This window comes from Magnolia sinica, chromosome 10 (genome assembly GCF_029962835.1).
Source record: "Magnolia sinica isolate HGM2019 chromosome 10, MsV1, whole genome shotgun sequence".
Lineage (NCBI taxonomy): Eukaryota > Viridiplantae > Streptophyta > Magnoliopsida > Magnoliales > Magnoliaceae > Magnolia > Magnolia sinica.
The window spans coordinates 11872043-11891709 of NC_080582.1; the positions used below are offsets into that span (position 1 = coordinate 11872043).

At 41.5% G+C, this 19667-nt stretch overlaps 1 protein-coding gene across 1 annotated transcript; it reads right to left on the reverse strand.

The window, feature by feature from the left end:
- Window positions 1–2950: 2950 nt before the first annotated feature.
- Window positions 2951–6024, reverse strand: LOC131217345 (protein STRICTOSIDINE SYNTHASE-LIKE 10-like). Its single transcript, XM_058212259.1, has 3 exons — window positions 5771–6024; window positions 4811–5077; window positions 2951–3416 (listed from the first exon to the last, which is right to left on the reverse strand). The coding sequence occupies exons 1-3, from the start codon at window positions 6022–6024 to the stop codon at window positions 2951–2953; spliced, it is 987 nt and encodes a 328-aa protein (XP_058068242.1).
- Between the last annotated feature and the right edge of the window lie 13643 nt (window positions 6025–19667).

A 19667-nucleotide genomic window follows, 5' to 3' on the forward strand; every position in this document is an offset into this window, starting at 1 on the left:
TTGTATGTACCTTAATACCAGCACCAACCAGGAAATCTACTAAGACCAATTTCATTTTGGTCTGCCCACTCTTAAAATAGTCTCCACCAATTAAATTGTTCCTCTGTATAGCCAAATCAATCAGACCTATAAAATCAGTGAACAAAGGACATGTTTAAGAACTAGAACTTTCCATTCATAGGTTTTCATTCAAAGCTGTATGAAGTTTTAAATCTTAATTTCAAACCTGGAACAAAGGTGTTTTGTGGGCTTCCGTTGATGAAAGGAACATTCTCTAGTACACATGCTAAAGCATACAACATTGACGGAGATATTTCTGCTTCATTCCTGTCCAAAGATGTCAAGAGATTTTCTGTGGTATTGTTCAACCTAACAACTACATCACTGTATCTTTCTGTGTTAGCTGTCCACAGAACAACCACCTTATCCACCTTGGTGGCAGCTTGGAAGTCCCTGATTCATGTGAAGAAATCAGAGGCAAGCAATCACATACGTTATAAATATACATACAAAAACTCAATATCTGAACCATTGTCCATATGCCACCCATCAATACTGGCCAATCAGTGTATCACCTAGAGGCCAAATTGATTAATGCAATACTCATCCCAATCGTCCAGTCAAGCTTCCCCCATCAAATGTGTAGGCCAACCTACCTGCACACAGTAGTTATGGGGATGACAATGATCTTTCCGCAATAAAAATAAAAAATAAAAATACTATGAACTTTGAAGAGTTTAGTATGGGAGACTCTTGCATGCATGCATCTTCAAGAAGATGTTGCTTCCGTATCTGAAGCTTGCACTAACTGCTGATCCAGTCCAATGTTGGTATTACAGCGTGTAGTTTTAGAGGTCTGATCAGCAACTAGGAGTGCTTGGAGGCCTTTGCTGTCTCAAGCTTCCGGTTGTTATCTTTGTGGATAATGTAACAGGTGGGCTGGTAAAAATCAAGACAAAGAAGGATCAGGCTATCCGATTGGTGTCCAAACATCCAGAGAAACTAGTTTTTTGACTAGTTCTACAGTTGAGATGTTAGCATCAGCAGAAGAGATAAATCTGAGAGTTGCGGAACCGAGAGCGGTCCTTGTTGTCCAGTACTAATCTGGTGTTAGGCTATGGGCTCCTTTTCATGTTTTTGCTTTCCTTATTATATGATAGGTGAGGCCTAACTTTGGGGGGCCCACCTGAAATCTTCTTTTTGTACTTCCTCTGATTATATATACAAAGATATATTGTTTTTTTTAAAAAAATAAATTTTAAAGATGCTCTGGTTGATGAGATAGCTTTCATTGGTGTGCTTACTCTCCCACCTTATTTTCTGCTGTTTGCAAGGACTGGGAAAACAAGGGAGAATGCATTGTAGTGTATTGATGTTTGTAGATACGCACATATATGCATGCTCATCTATGTACATATTCCATAGACAAATGATGCACCAAAATTCCTATAAAGTTATGAGAACTCCTGTTTCTAATCTTGATCAAGCTAGGTCATTCCCCTGAAGTGATGCACCAAAATTCCTGAACCCGATTGTGGTGGAAAGTGTTTCTAGTTTTCAAAATATTTCTTGTTTTCCATTTTATATGCACTTTCAGAGGATTCTTCAAAAGGAAAAGCAAAGAAGGGAACATGCAAAAACTGCAAGGGTGAAACTGCTGCATGAATGTGGAATTCTTCGGCATCGGCTCCAAGAATGTAGTGTCAATTTTCTTGCAGAAGAGGAAGATAAGTTCATTGTTGATTCTTCTTCCTTATCAGATGCTTTGGATCTGTTGACAACATCTGACAACTGAATTGGCCTCCTCCTGGCAGAGGTATCTTTCAATTTATCTTGATTTTTTTATGTGTATGCCAATTACCTTGTTCACCAATTATCTTTGAAACATTAATATGTAAGTGCTTTTTTCTGTCGCATGACATCTTTCCAATTTAAGGTTTTTAAATCAAAGGTAGGATATTTTAATAACTTGAAAATGTAACTGTTGTCCAACTGAAAGCTCAAATTTCATCCACATTGCTAGCCAACAGATTATCTTTTACTTGCGGTAAATCTTTTCACCCAAGTTTTTTTTTTTTTCTGTGATTCTCTTGATCCAATTTCCAATGTGCACGCATGAGGGAACATCTTCATGTGGATGAGATCCACGCCATCAAACAAGTGCATCACCCAGTGTTTGTACACTAGGGCTTCAAAACTCAGGCTAATTCAACTCAAGTGGGCCACACCATGGAGGACAACCGAGATGAGAAGTCCCATCATTAAAATAGTCCAAATTGCATGTGGGGTCCACTGTGGTGCTTATATGCAATCCAATTCTCTCTCCCATTCCACACCAGGATTAACATATATATTCCTCGAAAACTAAGACATTTTAATGCTTATGTTGGCCAAACCATGTGAATTTAACGGTTTTAGGAATGATTTTACATCGTTCCCTGCAGTGTGGTCTTGTAACTTATGAATTTTACTGAATTTCCAGATCCATGGTGAAAATGTGACGGACACTGACAGACAGCATGGATCTGATGCATGTTTGTTCCATATGACAATCTCAATTTCTCTCTTCCTATCTCCCTCCCTCCACATGGGTTGGATATGCCACATTCTCCAATATAAATAATGAAAGAACATGTAATTATGTGGTGCTTTACTTGTTGGTCAGAGACATTTCTCTCTTAATTAGAGATCTTGAGTTCAAATCTCTAATATAAAACTCAACTTAAGTGAGCGACTCACTTCAACTTGATTTCAAGTCGAGTTAGTGAGTTTTAGAATCTGATATGCAACTAACTCAAACCATGAGATATTTCAATAAACTGAACATAATATAATTTTATGAAAACATAAACAAATGTTATAATTAACCACATTACTAGCAAATTAACTATATAAACATAAACAAATGTTCTAATTAACCACATTACTAGCAAATAAACTAGATAAGTGTCTAAAGCTTGTAAATGCCAACATCAGGCGCAACCACAGATCCCAACCATAAACTCCCATTGTTTTCTTCTACTTCACTAAGATGTGAAGTAATCATTCCAAATTTGTCATTCAATACCTCCGTGATCTCACCCTTCTCATTAAAACACATTCCAATCACACTGTTGATGGATGATGGTGTGATAGCTACCCAGAATTCTCCTCTAGGGTTCCTTTTGATGTTATCTGGGTATCCTGATAGCTGGGCAAAAAATTCAAGGGCTCCGACTTTAGGACCCTGAAGCCAAAACCTCAAAATTCTTTGGGTGGTGGTCTCGACGATGAGGAGGAATGTGCTATCCTTACTAATTGCCACCCCATTTGGGTAGACGAGGCCTTTAAGCAACAAGGTCAACTCTTTGCTTCGTGGATTGTATTTCAACAATCTTCCTGTCCGATCGCCGCTTATAGTGACCCATGTGTTGTCCCTACAAGAGAAAAGGTTTGATGAAATACGGTCTAACTGAAGTTATCAATAGCTAGAGATACATGTAATATTCAATTTACTCCCATGCATATGGTAATGCATCTCTAAAAAAATCTTATTGGGATAAAGAAATAATATAAAAACAGTAGAGAATTGTCCAAATATTCTTGCTTTATCATAAAATATGTAATATTTAATTTCCTTCCATGTACATGGTGATGTTCATATAGACCAATGATTAGGTAATCCTATCAAATCAAAGCTTGACAAATTTTTATTGTCATTGGATTGGGTGGAGAGGTTCCCTCTAGTACATTAAAGAGGCCTCCTCACCTGGTATTCGATAAGTACTGTCCAATCATGTTATCCTTAGAAGAAGAGAACTGGGGGCGTGCCCATTTCAATTTAAATTTGCGTGGCTCCAAACTAGAAGTTTTCTTGATTCTTGTAAAAGAGCGGTGGGAATCATTCTCGATAGAAGATTTTTCCAGTTTCAAGCTATTTCAGAAGCTAAAGCTCTTGAAAAAAAAAAAAGATTAAAGATTGGAAGAAAGAGGTCTTAGAAAGTGTGAAGCGAAATACAAAGCGCTTTTAGAAAAATAAAAAATAAAAAATCCAAGAACTACCTAACCAAATACAATATGAAATTGAGAGAGGAAAAAATTAAATGGAACCAACACTCCTAAGCTACATGGTTAAAATAAGGGGACAACAATAAAAAAATCTTTATGTAATTGTGAGCATCCAAGCTTCTTCAAACAAGATTCAAACTTATTGGTGAATGGTAAAAGAATAGATACCAAAGCCAGTGTGAGCATCGCGATGGTCGATTTCTAGAAAAATCTCTTTGTAAAAGATTAATTAGAACCACCCACACCTTTACAATCTTCATTTCAATAAAATCTCTCAAGAAGAGGTGAAATGGTCTGAAAAAGCCAATATCGGAGGAAGAAATCAAATCAGCAATGAAGGAACTAGGCAGCGATAAAGCCCCCTAGCTTAGATGGCCTTCCTATTGTGTTCTTTTAAATTCTTTTAGGCAGTGAAGTTGGACTTTGAAGAACTTTATAAATGAATTTGTAGGAGTCCATCTATCTTTAGAACTGAAAGAAACTTTCATTGCTCTTATTCTAAAGGAGGGTGTGAGGATGCCAATTAAGCTTCTCCAAGGTTCTTACAAAATTTTAGTGAAAATTCTAACTTCAATGTTCTAAGTGGTACTATTAAAGGTAATATTCAAACCTCAAAGGACATTTATGGAAGGTAAACAAATTACGAAAATTGCTCTAATTGCTCGTAAATGCTTAGATATTCGGCATCAATCAAGCAAGAAAGAAGTAATCTTCAAGCTTGATATAGAAAATGCAGCAGTTGGTATGAGCGATGGAATAGTACCTCCTTGGGTATATCATGCTAGCGTCCGTGAAATAAACAATCCCGGTCGCCTGGTCAATATCCAAACCGTTGGTGAAGCGAAAGGGGACCCCTTGGGCCCCACTAGCTAGCTGGGTGGCCAATCCTCCGGTGGGCCCCACCACAAAGAGCCCGTAATAGGCATCCGCAATGTACAGATCGCCGGTGGCCTCATTGAATTGCAAGCCCAGTGGCCTACCGCACGTGTCTTCTAACCAAGGCTTATTATGGCCATTGCACTCCTCCGTCCTAATTGCAACAAAACAAAAGCATATGATCCTCCATACGAGTACGTGCATGGCCCATCCACGTCAGGGAACATCAGATCAAAGGTCCAGATCAGAGAACAACGGGCCCACCTGTAAGAACCCAGTTCTCTTTGGCACTATATAATCTTAGGCCCGAGGATTTGACAAATGTACTTGAGTTCCCAGATTGTACTAATGGGGCCGGCTCTTACAGATCCAGACTGTTTATCTGATGGTAAATAAATGAAGCAGATCCAAATCTCAAGTGGATCACACCACATTAAACGGTTGTCATTGAATGCCCACAAAAAAAAATTTCCTAGGGCCCATCATAATGTTTATTTGCCATCCAATCTGTTGATAAGGTCACACAGACATGAATGAAGCGGAAGCACAAATATCAGCTTAGATCCCCAACTTTTGGGCCCCACAAGAAGTTTTTAATGGTCAATAATCACTGTTTTATGTGGCGTGGTCCACCCGAGATTTGGATCAGCTATATTTTTTGGCCATGCAATAAAACGAGCTAAAAGAAGGGATGGACAGTGTGGATGTACAACACATACATCAAGGTGGGCCCCATGATCAGGGACTAAGCCGTTACCCCGGATTCACCTCATGGGCCCCACATGTACAAAATATAGTGCAACATCAAGATACACGTTTGCTGATAATCACAACTGTCCATTGTTACCTGTGTGGTGAAGTGACCGCAAACTCAGTCCAGCCATGGGCCGCGCCTTGCCATTTAAGAATTCGACCGTCTGAGACACCTGTATAAGGACCCTGGCCCACTGGATCGAAGGCTATGCTCTCTGGCCCAACCAGACCGCCTAGATCGAGCTGTTGGAAGCGTCCAGCCTCGATGGTGATATCTAAAGGGAGAGAGAGCGAGAGAGAAGGAAAACAGAAGAAGACGAATATGAAAAAGATGGCAAGCATTGTCATAGTTTGTAACAGTTAAAAACACGTAATAGATTTTATGGATTTCATACCAGCTAGCTTTTACGTATATATAGAGAGTAGGTGGAGAAAGAGAGACGTGAGTAAGGAGGGAAGCGGATTTCCCTTCCGCAGGAAGTTCCTGCGATGGAATCTTAGGTGGGGGCCAACCTGATGTTTGTGAGAAATCTAACCCGTCCATCCGTGTTTTTAGATCATTTTAGGACTTGAGACTCAAGTGGGCCGCACAATTGGAAAAGGTGGTCAGGGAAATTTCATCAGTGGACGTTCAATCCTCACGTTTTCGGATCACTTGAGTACTGGATCAGGTTCATTTTTTGCCCTATGTCCTAAAATGAGCTTAAAAAACGAATGGACGATGTAGATTTATCACAAACATCACGGTGGCCCCCACCAATGTTTCCCACGCAGGAACTTCCTACGAAAGGCTTTCGCAGTAAATCCGCGTCCGGGCCACCTCGGTGAAATCGGACTGCGTACCGACTTACTCGGTACGCTCTCCCTACCCTCTTATCGCACTGAGTAAACTATGTTTGGCCCACCGTAAATGTGTGTGGTTTATCCACGCCGTCCATCCGTTTTCCCAGATTATTTAAGGGGTTGAGACCAAAACTGAACCATATCCAAAGCTGAAGTCGACCATACCACATACCACAGGAAACAGTGGTAATAATGATTTCCATCATTAAAACCTTTCTGGGCCCCACAGTGATGTTTATTTTTCATCCAACCTGTTCATTAGATCACAAAAACAATGGATGAAGAGAAATCACAAACATCAGCTTGATCCAAAATTTCCGTGGACTCAAAGAAATTTTCAATTGTAGAGGTTCAATCACACTGTTTCCTGTGGTGTGGCCTACTTGAGCTTTGGATATGCTTTATTATCTTTTTAAAGCTCTAAAATTATCTGGTAAATTGGATGGACGGAGGGGATAAAATATATAAATCACGGTGGACCTCACAGAGTTTGCTTAGTATGCTAAGCCCAGTGAGTTACTCACTGGATGTGGATTGCGTCCTACCCCAGGGCTCTGTGGGGCCCACCATGATGTAAGTGTTTTATCCACGCCATTCATCTCTTTTATCAGATCACTTTAAGGTATGAATCCAAAATTGAGGCAGGTCCAAAGCTCCAATGGTCACAAAGTGGGGATTGAACGTCCACCATTAAAAAGTTATTGGGAGCTGGAGAAGTTTCGGATCAAGCTTATATTTGTGTTTTCACTTCACCACGTCTACATGAACTTATTAACTGGTTGGATGCTAAAAAAAACCATCACAGTGGCCCTTAGAAAGGTTTCAATGGTGGGTGTCATTATCACTGCAGCTTCCTTTGGTGTGGTCTGCTAGAGGTGTGGACCTGCCTTATTTGTAGGATCGTAATTTAAAATAGTCTGATAAAAGCGATGAACTGTATGGATAAAACACTTACATCTCGGTGGGCCCCACAGAGCCCTACCCCATCCAAGCACGGATTGCATCTAGAGGTGGGCATGTTGGACCCAATCCGGTGGATCCGACCCGACTCGGTACCGTTCCGAACAGAACCGATGGCCTATATCGGCCCTGATCGAGTTTGTCAATCCAGATCCGATCATTTTCGGGTCGGGTTCGAATAGAGGTCTATCCGGACAGAACCGATTCGAAAACTCAAACCGAAATGGTCCGAACCGACCCAACCCAACTCGACCCGGATGTAAATATATCTCTAAACAAAAATATCATCGCCTAGGCTTTTCGTTCGGCGCCAAAAAGTCCCACCCAACTCTATCTCTATATTTGTCTATCTCTCTCTATATTTGCCTCTCTGTCTCTGTTGAAGAAAAAAGTAAGAAGAAGGCTAATTAGATGTTCTTTAATAGATCAAATCCTCTTTTTTTGCTGTTGGGTTTTGTAGCTTCATGGTATTTCTCTATTGGAGAGAAATATATACAGAGAAATGGTGTATAGTTTAATTCGAAAGAGAGAGAGTCGTACTCGTAGCAGGTTGGCGGTCACACCCGAAGTTGACGGAAGCAAATTGGTTGGATCGGCTGGTGTAACGGGTCTGATCACGAGGTATGTGTTATATCCAAACCGTCCATCCATTTGGTCAGCTCATTTTAAGGCTTACGACAAAAAATAAGACAGGTCCAACCATCTACTAGACCACACTTCAAAAATTAGTAGGTGATTGAACGTCTACCATTGAAACCCTTTTTAGGGTCACATAAATTTTGGATCAATATGAAATTTGTTTTTCCTCTTCATTTGGTACTTAAGACCTTATGAAATTTATTTTTCCTATTCATTCAGTTACTTGTGACCTTATAAACAGATTGGATGTAAAATAAATGTTATAGTAGGCCCTACAAATTTTTTAACAGCGAAAATCATTATCTCTATTGCTATTTATGGTGTGGTTCAGATGATCTTTGGATATGATTCATTTTTTTGGATAATGCTCTGAAATCATCTCTAAAAATAGATGAACGGTGTAGATATAATAAATACATCACTGTGGGGCCCACGTAAGATGTAACTTTGATCTCCTTTGAACCGTTCTCACAACTCGGAGATCGAGGAGCGTTAGTGCTGTCTTCGCACAACACGTACCAAGAGCAGCTATAGCCTATAGGCTAGGGAAGCGGACTGCGTACTGAGTAACTCAGTACGGTAAGTGTACTGAGTAAACTCCGTGGGCCAATGTGTCACTCGTGCATTGTATCCACTCCGTCCATTTCTTTTAACACATAATTTTAGGTCTCTATCCCAAAAATGGATTATATCCAAACCTCAAATGGACCACACCACCGGAAACTGTGTGAATTGAACATCTACCGTTGAAAAATTCTTGGGGACAACAGAGGTTTTAGATCAAGCTGATATTTGTGTTTTCCATTCATCCATGTCCTTCTCATCTTATGAACAGGTTGGATGACAAATAAGCATACTGGGGGGCCTTAAAAATTTTTCAACGATTGAAATCAATAGTTCCACTTTTTCCAGTGGTATGGCCCACTTAAACTTTGTGTATGCATCAATTTTGGGTTGAACCCATAAAATGATCTAGAAAAACGAATGGACGGCATGGATAAACCACATGCATTCGCAGTGGGCCCAACTAAGTTTACTCGGCACGATAAGAGCATACTACACGAACCAATTTCATAGGCTAGCTGGTGCTAGCTACAGATAGCAATTATAAAGCTTCTCCGAGAAGCTATATCACCGGTGTAAAGCTTCTTCAAGAAGCTACATACCAATAGTTTTTATTCAACTGAGTAAATTATGTGAGCCCATCGTGAATTTTTTTGGTTTATCTACACCGTCCATCAGTTTTTTCAGATCATTTAAGGAGTTGATACTAAATTTTAAGTGAATTCAATAATCAAGTAGATCGCACCATATGAAACACTGATATAATGATTTTCATGCCGTTGGAAAAAACGAACGATTCAAGCTTTCCCCAATCCGATCTGACTTGGTTTTCCTGACCGGGTCGAACCTGGATCGATTCAGGTCAACAGACGTTCGAATCTGTTCGAGTTAGATGATCCAAACTCAGACCCGGATCAGAATGAGTTCGAATCAGGCTCTACAAATTTCGAATCTGGTCGGGTTGGGCCGAATCCGATCCGACTCGGTCCGATGCCCACCTCTAATTGCATCCTACCTCGCCCGAACGGTAATCCATCCGGACAGGGTTCTTTGGGGCCCACCGTGATGTAAGTGTTTTATCCACACCGTTCATCGTTTTACTCAGTTCATTTTAAAGTATGATCCCAAAAAATAGGCCGGTACGAGGCTTAATTGGAACACAAATTGGGGATTGAACGTACACCATTACAAATTTCTTGGGAGATGGAGAAGTTCCGGATCAATCTTATATTTATTTATTTTTGGCTTCATCCACGTCTACATGACCTTATGAATAGGTTGGATGGTATAAAAAACATCATCGGTGGCCTCTAGATAGGTTTCAACGGTGAGTTTCATTATCAATGCAGCTTCCTTTGGTGTGGTCCACTAGAGCTGTGAACCTACTTCATTGTTTGGCTCATACCTTAAAATAATATGAGAAAAACGATTAACGGCGTGGATAAAACACTTACATCACGGTGGGCCCCACAGAGCCCTGCCCGGACGGTAATCCGTAGGGGCGGGGGTAGGACGCAATCCGTGTCCAGTGGGAATCGGATTGGCTGCCGTACCACGCTTCAGCTATATAGCTAGTGTATTGACGTCAGCAAGTTTTGTGGGTCCCATCATGAGGTGTGTGTTATATCCAAACCGTCCATCCATTTTGCGAGCTTGTCTTAAGGCTTGCAACGAAAAATAAGACAGATCTAAAGATCAAGTGGACCACACTGCAAAAAGCAGTGGGAGATTGAACGTCTACCGTTGAAACCCTTTTGGTGTTCACCAAAGTTTTGGATCAATATGAAATTTGCGTTTTCTCTTAATACAGGTCTTTGTGACCTTATGAACAGATTGGATGGAAAATAAATGTCACGGTAGTTGGAACAATATGACCAGTGCATGAGCCTGAAGTTGAGCTGGATCCAGCCGTTGGATCCAATGAGCCTGGACCTAATCTTTATCTGGCGATCAATAGAAATGCTATGGAACTTGGGACTGGGCCAGACCTCTTTGATTATTGGGCTATATAATCAAGCTATGATTTGTCCCAAAATCTAGCCCGAATCCATGTTTGTGGCCACTGGGCCTGGAGTGAAGATCTTACCGGTCCATAATAGTTTTTTCTTTTCTTTTCTTTTTTCTTCTTTCTATGGAGTAAATTGAAAACATGATAAGCAACCAACAATCTCGACTATCCGATCATAGACATCAAATGGGAGGTTCTAGAGAAAAATGGCGAACAGTTCAAATTTAACATTGCCCATCAGTTTTTTATTTTCCTTCTGTTAGCTTATTGGCACAGCTCACTGTCAGTTCACACTTCACTGTTAGCCACCCCCATTAGGGAATTGATACCATGACCTCAGTGTTGAAACGAGGTATCTTTCACTCAGTCTACTGCTGGAGCTATGGATCTGGGTGTCATCAGTTGGACGGTTAAGATCACCTGATAAGTGTGATTTAATAGTACGCATCCTCCAAAGTGAGCCCCACAATTTTGCCAAGTGTTTCATCCATGTCGTCCATCTATTTTTCTAGATCATTTTAGGGTATGATAAAAAGAAAAATGAGGTATATCTCAATCTCAAGTGAACCTGTAATGCCCTGGAAATCGAGGGTCGTGCATACACTCGACTCCTGAGTTCTCGGGGTCACTTATAACCGAATCTCATTAATATGCGTTTAATCAAGTTTAAATGCACAACCTGGAATTTTCTGTAACATGAAGCACAACCATACAAGTTTACTGAATGACGGGGATCAAGTATATATATAGGTCCAAAAATATAAATGGGTCGCACAAGGTGTTGCCCAACAAAACCACAAAAAGAATGATATATCCAAAAAGAATAAAGCTGAGTTCACACTCAGCGATCTAAATCCCGCTTGTCAAGGCAATGGAGAGCCGCCCATCAACTGAAAGTAGGACAGCTTGTCCTCCTCGTCTAAGCTCGCGCCGTCAGGCTCCTCGTACTCCTCGTCCCCTGCAACTACCAGAGAGCCTAGTTGGTGTTTTAAAATACCGTTCTAGAGTGGGAGTGAGTGATCAACTCAGTGGGTGCTATTAGTCTCAAGTTGTAACAAGCATCGATTATATTATGAATTTAATGAAAAGCAATCATTTATAAACACCTAACTAATCTTATTAATGCGCATGCATAACAGATGACATGAGACATGCCCTCACGACAACACTCCCTCGAGCGACTCCATCTAATGATCGCGTATGACCAACACTCCCTCAGAGCGACCTCGACTGCCAAGTTGTCAACCTAACTAATGCGATGCGATGATAATGTTAGCCGAGTTCTTAATTAAGTCCATTCATTCAGCAGGTTGGGGAAACTGATACACCCCACGTATCAAATGCCCTGAACTGGTTGTGGTGCCAAGACCCCTCAACGTGCGAGGCCAGGGCACCGTGATCCTTGATCCCATCGGGTTCTCCATCCCCGACTTCAAGCACATGGGGAGTGTCGAGAAGAAGGGATCGCTCGCGGTCACTACGGGGAGGCACGTCTCCCCAGCGTAGGCCGACAGCTCGGACACAGTGTCCCATTTCACCATGCTCGGCTCACGAGGCGGTGGATCGGTTTCAATTTGGTTATCGATGGGCTACAACGGTTGTAGGGTGCTCCAGGTTCTATACATATGTGAGCAAACAAGGTTAACAAAACAAGGTTGGTCAGCCAGTAAACTAGACCGCATGAGTTCAGGCAAGTACGTGGCGGAACGACATCGGGTACGAGCGACCCATGTAGTCTAACTACTATCATCCTCACGCACTCCCCCAAATCCATGGGTTTAGCCTCAAGACGGTCCTACCAACAAGGCCGCCTTCGCTCTTTTCGTATTTCTAACCAACCCAAGGGTTTGGGTGATGATTCATAACATGTTAACTAACAGGGTTATCAACTAGCATAAACAACATCATGTTCTCATACACCTCAACATGCAATTCAGAATCTCCTAACAAGGGAGGCTAATAATATCATGAATAAATGTGCATGTGTGTTGTGTGGATTGGTGAGGAAGTTAAGCACTTCCTACATCTCATAGAATCAAAATGCACAAGAGTTAATGAATTATACATGCTATGAAGCAACACCATATGAGAAAAATCAAACGAGACATGAACATGTAATCATCCATTTGTACTAAATCATGTGAGAAGCAAGAACAACATCATATGGGAACTAAAACATACAATTCCATACAATTCCAACAATCATACGATTCCTAGGTTTCTCTAGATTCTCCAAATATGTCATCCAAACAAACAAAATCATTAGACTTATACTACAATTGGTGCTAGGCCACCTAAGGTTAATAGTCCGCACCTATGGATCGTTGAAGGCTTGAAAAACGACCTAGGAGCGCCGAACTCGGTGTCGATCGGCGGGAATCCTAAAGCAATGTACTTGCATGTTAGGGTTACATGCAAATCCTAGCTCAACACAAAAGATTACAAAAAGATGGGTGCTTACCTCCCCAATCGGTTGGAAATCAAGCTTGGAGTTGTGGATGTGGGAGAAAGGAAGGAGATTGCCCAAGTTCCAAGTTTCCTTGGGCTCCTCCACCAACAACACCCTCCTTCACTCTCTTCTTTCTCTCTTCTTTCTCCTTCTTTCTCCTCTTTCTCTTCTCCCTTTTCCCTTTTCCTCCTAGGGCAAATTCGTATGGGGAGAGGGGTGCCCAAAAGAAGCCCCTTTTATAATGCCAGATTTGGTGCAAATGGCCCCAAGTGTTGGGTTTTTACTATACTAGCCCTATGGGAGGGTTTTTCTAGCCTCTAGGGCCCACTATGGGGTGTACATATTGATATACACCGCAGGATGTTAGCCCTAATGATGATCTACGTATTGGACATGTTCGGCCCGCCATTTGGATGCACCGATCGATAGATATGATGAGAAGTCTGTTCAACGGTCACCGATGGTCGATCGGGGCTGCGGTTATACGAATATAAGCAGGGAAATATCCTTACTCCACGTGAGAAGTTTGGTCGTAAACTGACGGTCCGAAATCCTCAACTTTGCATAAGAGTGGATGACCCAATTCACTTAAGTTTCAGTTCATTCTTTTAGGGTATTTGCACTTCTCATGCACTCGTCCTTTGGCTCAAGTTGAGCGGTTCTGGACCGTTCCCAGGTCCGACTCCCACGATGGACTCAAGCCCAGTAAGACGGACATTACTCTATAATTTTGTAACTAGTGGCCCACCAACGAGCGGTCTGGAGCTTGTTCGGGAAATCGGGGCATTTCTGGAATGAATTAGGTATTGAGATTTCTCGTGGGCGATGATTAGGGTTTGGATTAACTATGTTCATAGTGTGGCCTATTTATAACTATTGAAAGTGGAGATTTAGTCATGATTACTCTAAACCGTCGGTTTTAGGCTAAAAGAGTAACGGGGTTGATTTGGTCTATTAGTCAAGATCCGGGCCTTATCTGATTCGGCCCCGGTTAGATCTTTAATTTAGTCATGATTGTCTTGATTAGTTAGCGATGGGTAGGTTAGATTTGGGTCCTATGTGAGTAAATCATGGGGCTACACCTGATGTTCAAGTGATCGGGCGGATTCGTTGGCTTCCTACGGTTGATTAATTTAACTTGTGCGGTTCTTTACTGGTTTCACCCCTGTGTATACTAACATTGAGTGTTAATGGTCATTAAGTGATATTATAAGTTAATTACACGAAAAAAAAATTCAAGGATTTTTGGAAATCCAAAACAATGAAAATCCAGGATGTTACAGGACCACATTACAAGAAACAGTGTTGAATGAACATAGACCATTACAAATTTTTTGGGGCCCATCAAAGTTTTGGATCAAGCTGATCTTTGTTTTTTCCCTTGATCTAGGTCTGTATGACCTAATCAACAGATTGGATTTCAAATAAACAGTACAATGGGCCCTAGGAGGATTTTAATGGTGGATATCTAATCACTATTGTTTTCCTTTGGTGTGGTCCACCTGAGATTTATATCTCTCTAATTTTTGGGATCAAGCCCTAAAATGATCTGTAAAAATGGATGAACGGCATGGATGAAACACATACAACATGGATCATGGTGGGGCCCATAGATCACCGACCATTAGCCATCGGGCTGGTGGCAGGGGGAGTAGCCAAACCGTTTTCAAGGGTCATAGCTTATAGAGGTTGAGTCCCGGCCCCACCTCGATGTATATGTTGTATATCCATGCCGTCCAACTATTTTTCCCGATCATATTAGTGTATGGTCTTGAAAATGAGGTAGAGCCAAATCTCAGGTGGACCACGAAGTAGGGATCGAATTCCCACCATAAAAAACTTCTTAGACTGTAAAAGTTTTACATCAAGCTACTATCTATCTCTGCTTTCCCCTCATCCAGGTACTATGTGTCATTATGTAACACCCCAAATTTTAGGGGCTGGGTAGGAACTCGGCTCCCGAATTCCCAGGTGCCACGTGTGCCCTAATGGGCTTCAGATTTCAATTACATTTGGATTATCTCATAAGCCATGGGGAGTTTAGCAAACCATGAAGCATAAATAAGTTATAAAACAGTAACAAGTGCTGCTAAATATGTAGAATATCCAAAATACAATCCTAAGAAAATCCAAGACATGGAACTAGTCCCACCCATACAAGTGTACCAAGACGACTAGGGCCCTGGCCCATACCCTACGATCTTCCATACATAAGTTAGAAGGAGCCGCTGAAGGTCTGGTAATACGCCTGCTCTTCGTCGTCCACGCTGGCATCCTTCAGCGCATCCAGCTCGTCATGCATCTATGACAGGTTCTGGTTAGTGTTTTGAAACACCGTCCTAGAATGGGAGTGAGTAGCTAACTCAGTGATACCATTAACATAAGTTTCATAGATTATCATACATAGGAATGAATTTAGTGAAATGCATACATTCAAAGAATCCTAAATACTCTGGTTAATGCAATTGCATGATTCAATGATATGATGCATGCTCTCACCACAACACTCCCTCGAGCGATAACATCTAACGATCGCGAATGACAAACACTCCCTCAGTGCGACCTCGACTGCCAAATCGCTAAAGTAATCAATGCAATGTAATGTGCATGTTAGCCAAGTTGATTAATTATATTCATTCATCCAGCAATTTGGAGAAACCGATGTACCCTGACAGATCAATACCCTAATCCGATCGCGCGGCTCCCGCGACCTTTAGCCATTTGGGTTCGTACTCCCAACACTAGAACCATACAAAGGTGGTTAAGACAAGTAAAATCTTTGTTCACGATCACTATGGGAGGCTCGTCAGCCTAGCATAGGCCGATAACTCGAGTATAGTGTCTCATACCACCATACTTGGATCACGAGACTTAGTTGCTCACTGGTCACTACGAAGAGGCTCATCACCCCAGCGTAGGCCGACAGCTCGGGCATAATGTCCCATACCACAATCCCCGGCTCATAAATCTTGTGGGCTACAACTAATGATTATCAGTGGGGTACAACAGGTACAAGGTACCTCAGGTTCACGCGGGCATGTACAAACATGGTTAACATATAAGGATAGCCAACCAATGGGCCAATTTGCCCCCACGAGACGAACCACGGCTATACGACTTGAGAGAGACATCTCGCGTAGTCCTACTACAGCCGACAACTCGTAGTTTGGCTAGTCGGGCCAAGCTTACCCGTGAGCTGACCCAAAAAAAGGGTTGCCCAAGAGATTTCGATTAGTTGGCCGATCCTAAGAGGCGTAGTGTGTAAATACAATAACAATGAGTAAAGGTTGATCTACTTGTAGTTGTGAGGGAAATCAGGCAAGTATAATTATAATCCGCATTCAAATCAGGGCACAAGCCAGCATTGCGCATAATTCAGGGGATTCCTAGTTGTGCTAGTAGATGGGACCGAGTTTCAAGAGATCAACGGATAGGGTAATAAGTACCGCAGCCAACTATAGGGGGATTTAACCTACATGGTGGGGTGTGGGTAGCGAATGTACCCATTCCAAACCTGTGGGGGACATGTACACGAATCTATGACACTAATTTAGCAAAATCAGGGACATTCCTAACTAAGGGTTCTACAAATTTCAGCAATTCAACAATATAATCAACTATGCACTAAATCTACACATGTTAATTACATGCAACAGAATTTAGCCTATGAAATCAGCAAGACAGGGGATAATACACATGCAACTTCACAAATTGACAAGCAATTTGGTCGATACACGCATCAAGGATGATAAGTTCGGAATTTCTTTCCCCAATTAGAGAAATTTCATGCATAAATCCAAATTCAGCTATGTCATTATAAAATCAGCAACATGCTGTTGAGGGTCAAATATTGTATATCAGATCTAGTTGTTGCCTAGATTTATGAACATGATACCATTTAATATCTCATTTTAATCATGTTTCTGTTGCAAGGTGGAATCAGGAGCGTAGACTGAAAAAATAGTATCAAAAGCATGAATTTGACACTCCGAAGTCATCAGAGCAAGGGACGGACTCCAGGGGACCAGGATCAACGGAATTACACTCATGGGGTCCACGAAAATTGAGAAACTGAAGCTCAAGCGGCTTGAAAGTCAGCCAAAATGTAAGATCACCGGGTTTCCGCCATCTGCTTGTTTCAAAACTTCATACATGGCCTGAGGACCATAAATTAACCGTACACGTAAAAAATTAGCCATTGGATCTTTGTGGAAATGTCCCAACGGACAGATCAGCCCATAAATTATCAATCTAGGGCCCGCCTGATATCTTGAAATACTTCAAGTTTGGTGTCAACCGTTTAAATTATATGGCAACCAGGATGGTCGGAGCTGATCTCTCATATACATTAGCGTGGGACCCACATGTGCATTGCACATGCACGGCATGGGTGCACTAGCCGTGCACGGCAACGCGTTTGACCAAGCTCTCCCTCTCCAATTCAAATTTTTCCAGCGAAAGAAACAGGGATCATGGTTCTCTGTAGTGGGCCGCCATCACGACTCTAAGGACCAATCTAGACCGTCTATTAGACCAGATAGGTCCATATTACCAAGGCCTAGGTGGAAGAGTTTCAAAATACCAGCGACAATGGCGTCTCAAACATTTTAACGTAGGTTGAACGGTGGTAAGATTGATCAAGTGGGTCGCACCAACGAATGGCAGAAACCATTCTTTCCCGACCGAAATTTCGGGAGAAAACCGATGGACGGCGTGGATTTCTCCATCGCTGTCAGTATTGAGCCCCACCAACGTCACAGTGAGAGCCTTTCGCAGGCCTTGTTTTAGCGCCGGACGTTGCCCGATTTTCGCGGGCTGTTACATGATCTGAACGGTGATCGGATAGGTAATCCAGACCGTCCATCTTGTAGGGACAGAAAATCTGACCAAGATAGGGAGGATTGCTTGCTGATCAGCAAGGAAAGTGGGCGATTTTCTGCACGCCTTCTTGGTTGCGTAAGAAGATCTACACAAATCTCGTGGCTGCGTAAAGAAGTTGGATCTGACTCCAACACGGCATGTCCTCTTGGGCGTGAGAACAGTCAGCTGGCTGTATCAGCCTATATGAAGGAGAGAGAAGAGACGGGAGAGTAGGCCGGGGGAGATTCTTTTGAATAGGAAGGAAGGAGCCGTGGAGCACGCAGCAGTAGGACGTGAGGAAGAAGACCGGAGGCAGGGACGCTGCTGGACCGCTGGAAATTGTTTGGAGAGGAGCAGAGGCAGCTGGAAAGGATGGGATTGGAGCCTGGCTTGGTGTAAACGAGAAGACAGGAAGAGGAAAGGGAAGTTTTTCCTTATTTTCTTTTTCTTATTTTTTCTTGGCTGTTATTCCTGTCTTTCCTTATGAATCCTAAGGATTTTAGCCTAATCATGGTCGGCTAAACCTCTTAGCTAGGGCTAAGAGGTGAAGCCTGTAGCGAGATGGGAGATTCTATTCTATGTTTTCAATGTAAATTCATGGACTGGATTTGTTTTTAGTTGATTATGGAAGGAATGTTTTTAGTCTTTAATGGTCTGTTGTGACTGAAATTACAATGGGTCTGCAATGGCTTTGAATATTTCCTTTTCTCCTTTTCTTTTATGACGCCAGGAAGCCCTGTTGTTCACCATCGTCTCCTGGGCATGGTTGGATGACGGTACCCTTCCTGACCTTCATGGCATGTTGATTGGTTGGTAATTAGTATAATTCTTTTGTTAACTTTGTCTCCTGGGCATGGTGTGGTGATGGAATCCATTCTAATTCATATACCTGTCATCTCTTTAAAATTATATCAGAAGAAGTTCAGTTTAATTTTCATGATTTTTGAAGCAGGCATAAGATCTCCCTGATCTCTACAAGTGGATCCTCTGAACCCCTAGTTTCCTTCCTCTGAATTCCATAAAGTTTTAGATAATTATTCCACAATTATTCCTTAAAATTCTATTTGGTTAGATCACATCTTAGTCTAGTTCTAGTTCTACTTGGTTTCAGATAACGTACAGGTATCAGTCCCTGTGGATTCGACCTCGGTCTTACCGAGTTTATTACTACATCACAACCCTATACTTGGGGAGTGAACAAGTTTTTGGCGCCGTTGCCGGGGACTGACGGTTACGTTTTTCTGAAATTAATTAGTTTTGGAATTAGGTTAGGATTAGGATTTTACTAACTTTAGACTAAAGGTTTTTATTTTATTTTATTTTTAAAAACTAACTTGTTTCCATATTTTGTAAGATCCTGACATAAGTTCCTAAATTGGTAATTCCTTCCTAATTTCTCTACTCTTTCCACTTTTAGAGTTAGGGTTTAAATTTTTCTAATTCTAGTATTTTACTATTTGTAGGAAATAGTTTATTTTTAGAAATTTCCTCTTTTATTTTTTAAGAAACTTGGTTAGTTATTCCCCTTTTCAGAAATTAACTTTCTATTTTTTTAGTTACTTTCTAATTGTAGAATTTTAGTTTAAAAACTAACCTTCCTATTTTGTAGGCCTTTAAGATAGAAATTTCTAATTCGGTAAGCTCCTTCTCTACTTTCTATTTTTCAGT

What these genes read in the sequence shown, in the direction of transcription:
- LOC131217345 (XM_058212259.1), bottom strand. Translation starts at nt 6,024, where the DNA reads ATGACAATGCTTGCCATCTTTTTCATATTCGTCTTCTTCTGTTTTCCT. An exon ending in GCGGTCACTTCACCACACAG is followed by an intron (nt 5,078 to 5,770) that starts GTAACAATGGAC and finishes TGTTGCAATTAG; the next exon opens with GACGGAGGAGTGCAATGGCC. An exon ending in AGCATGATATACCCAAGGAG is followed by an intron (nt 3,417 to 4,810) that starts GTACTATTCCAT and finishes TTTCTCTTGTAG; the next exon opens with GGACAACACATGGGTCACTA.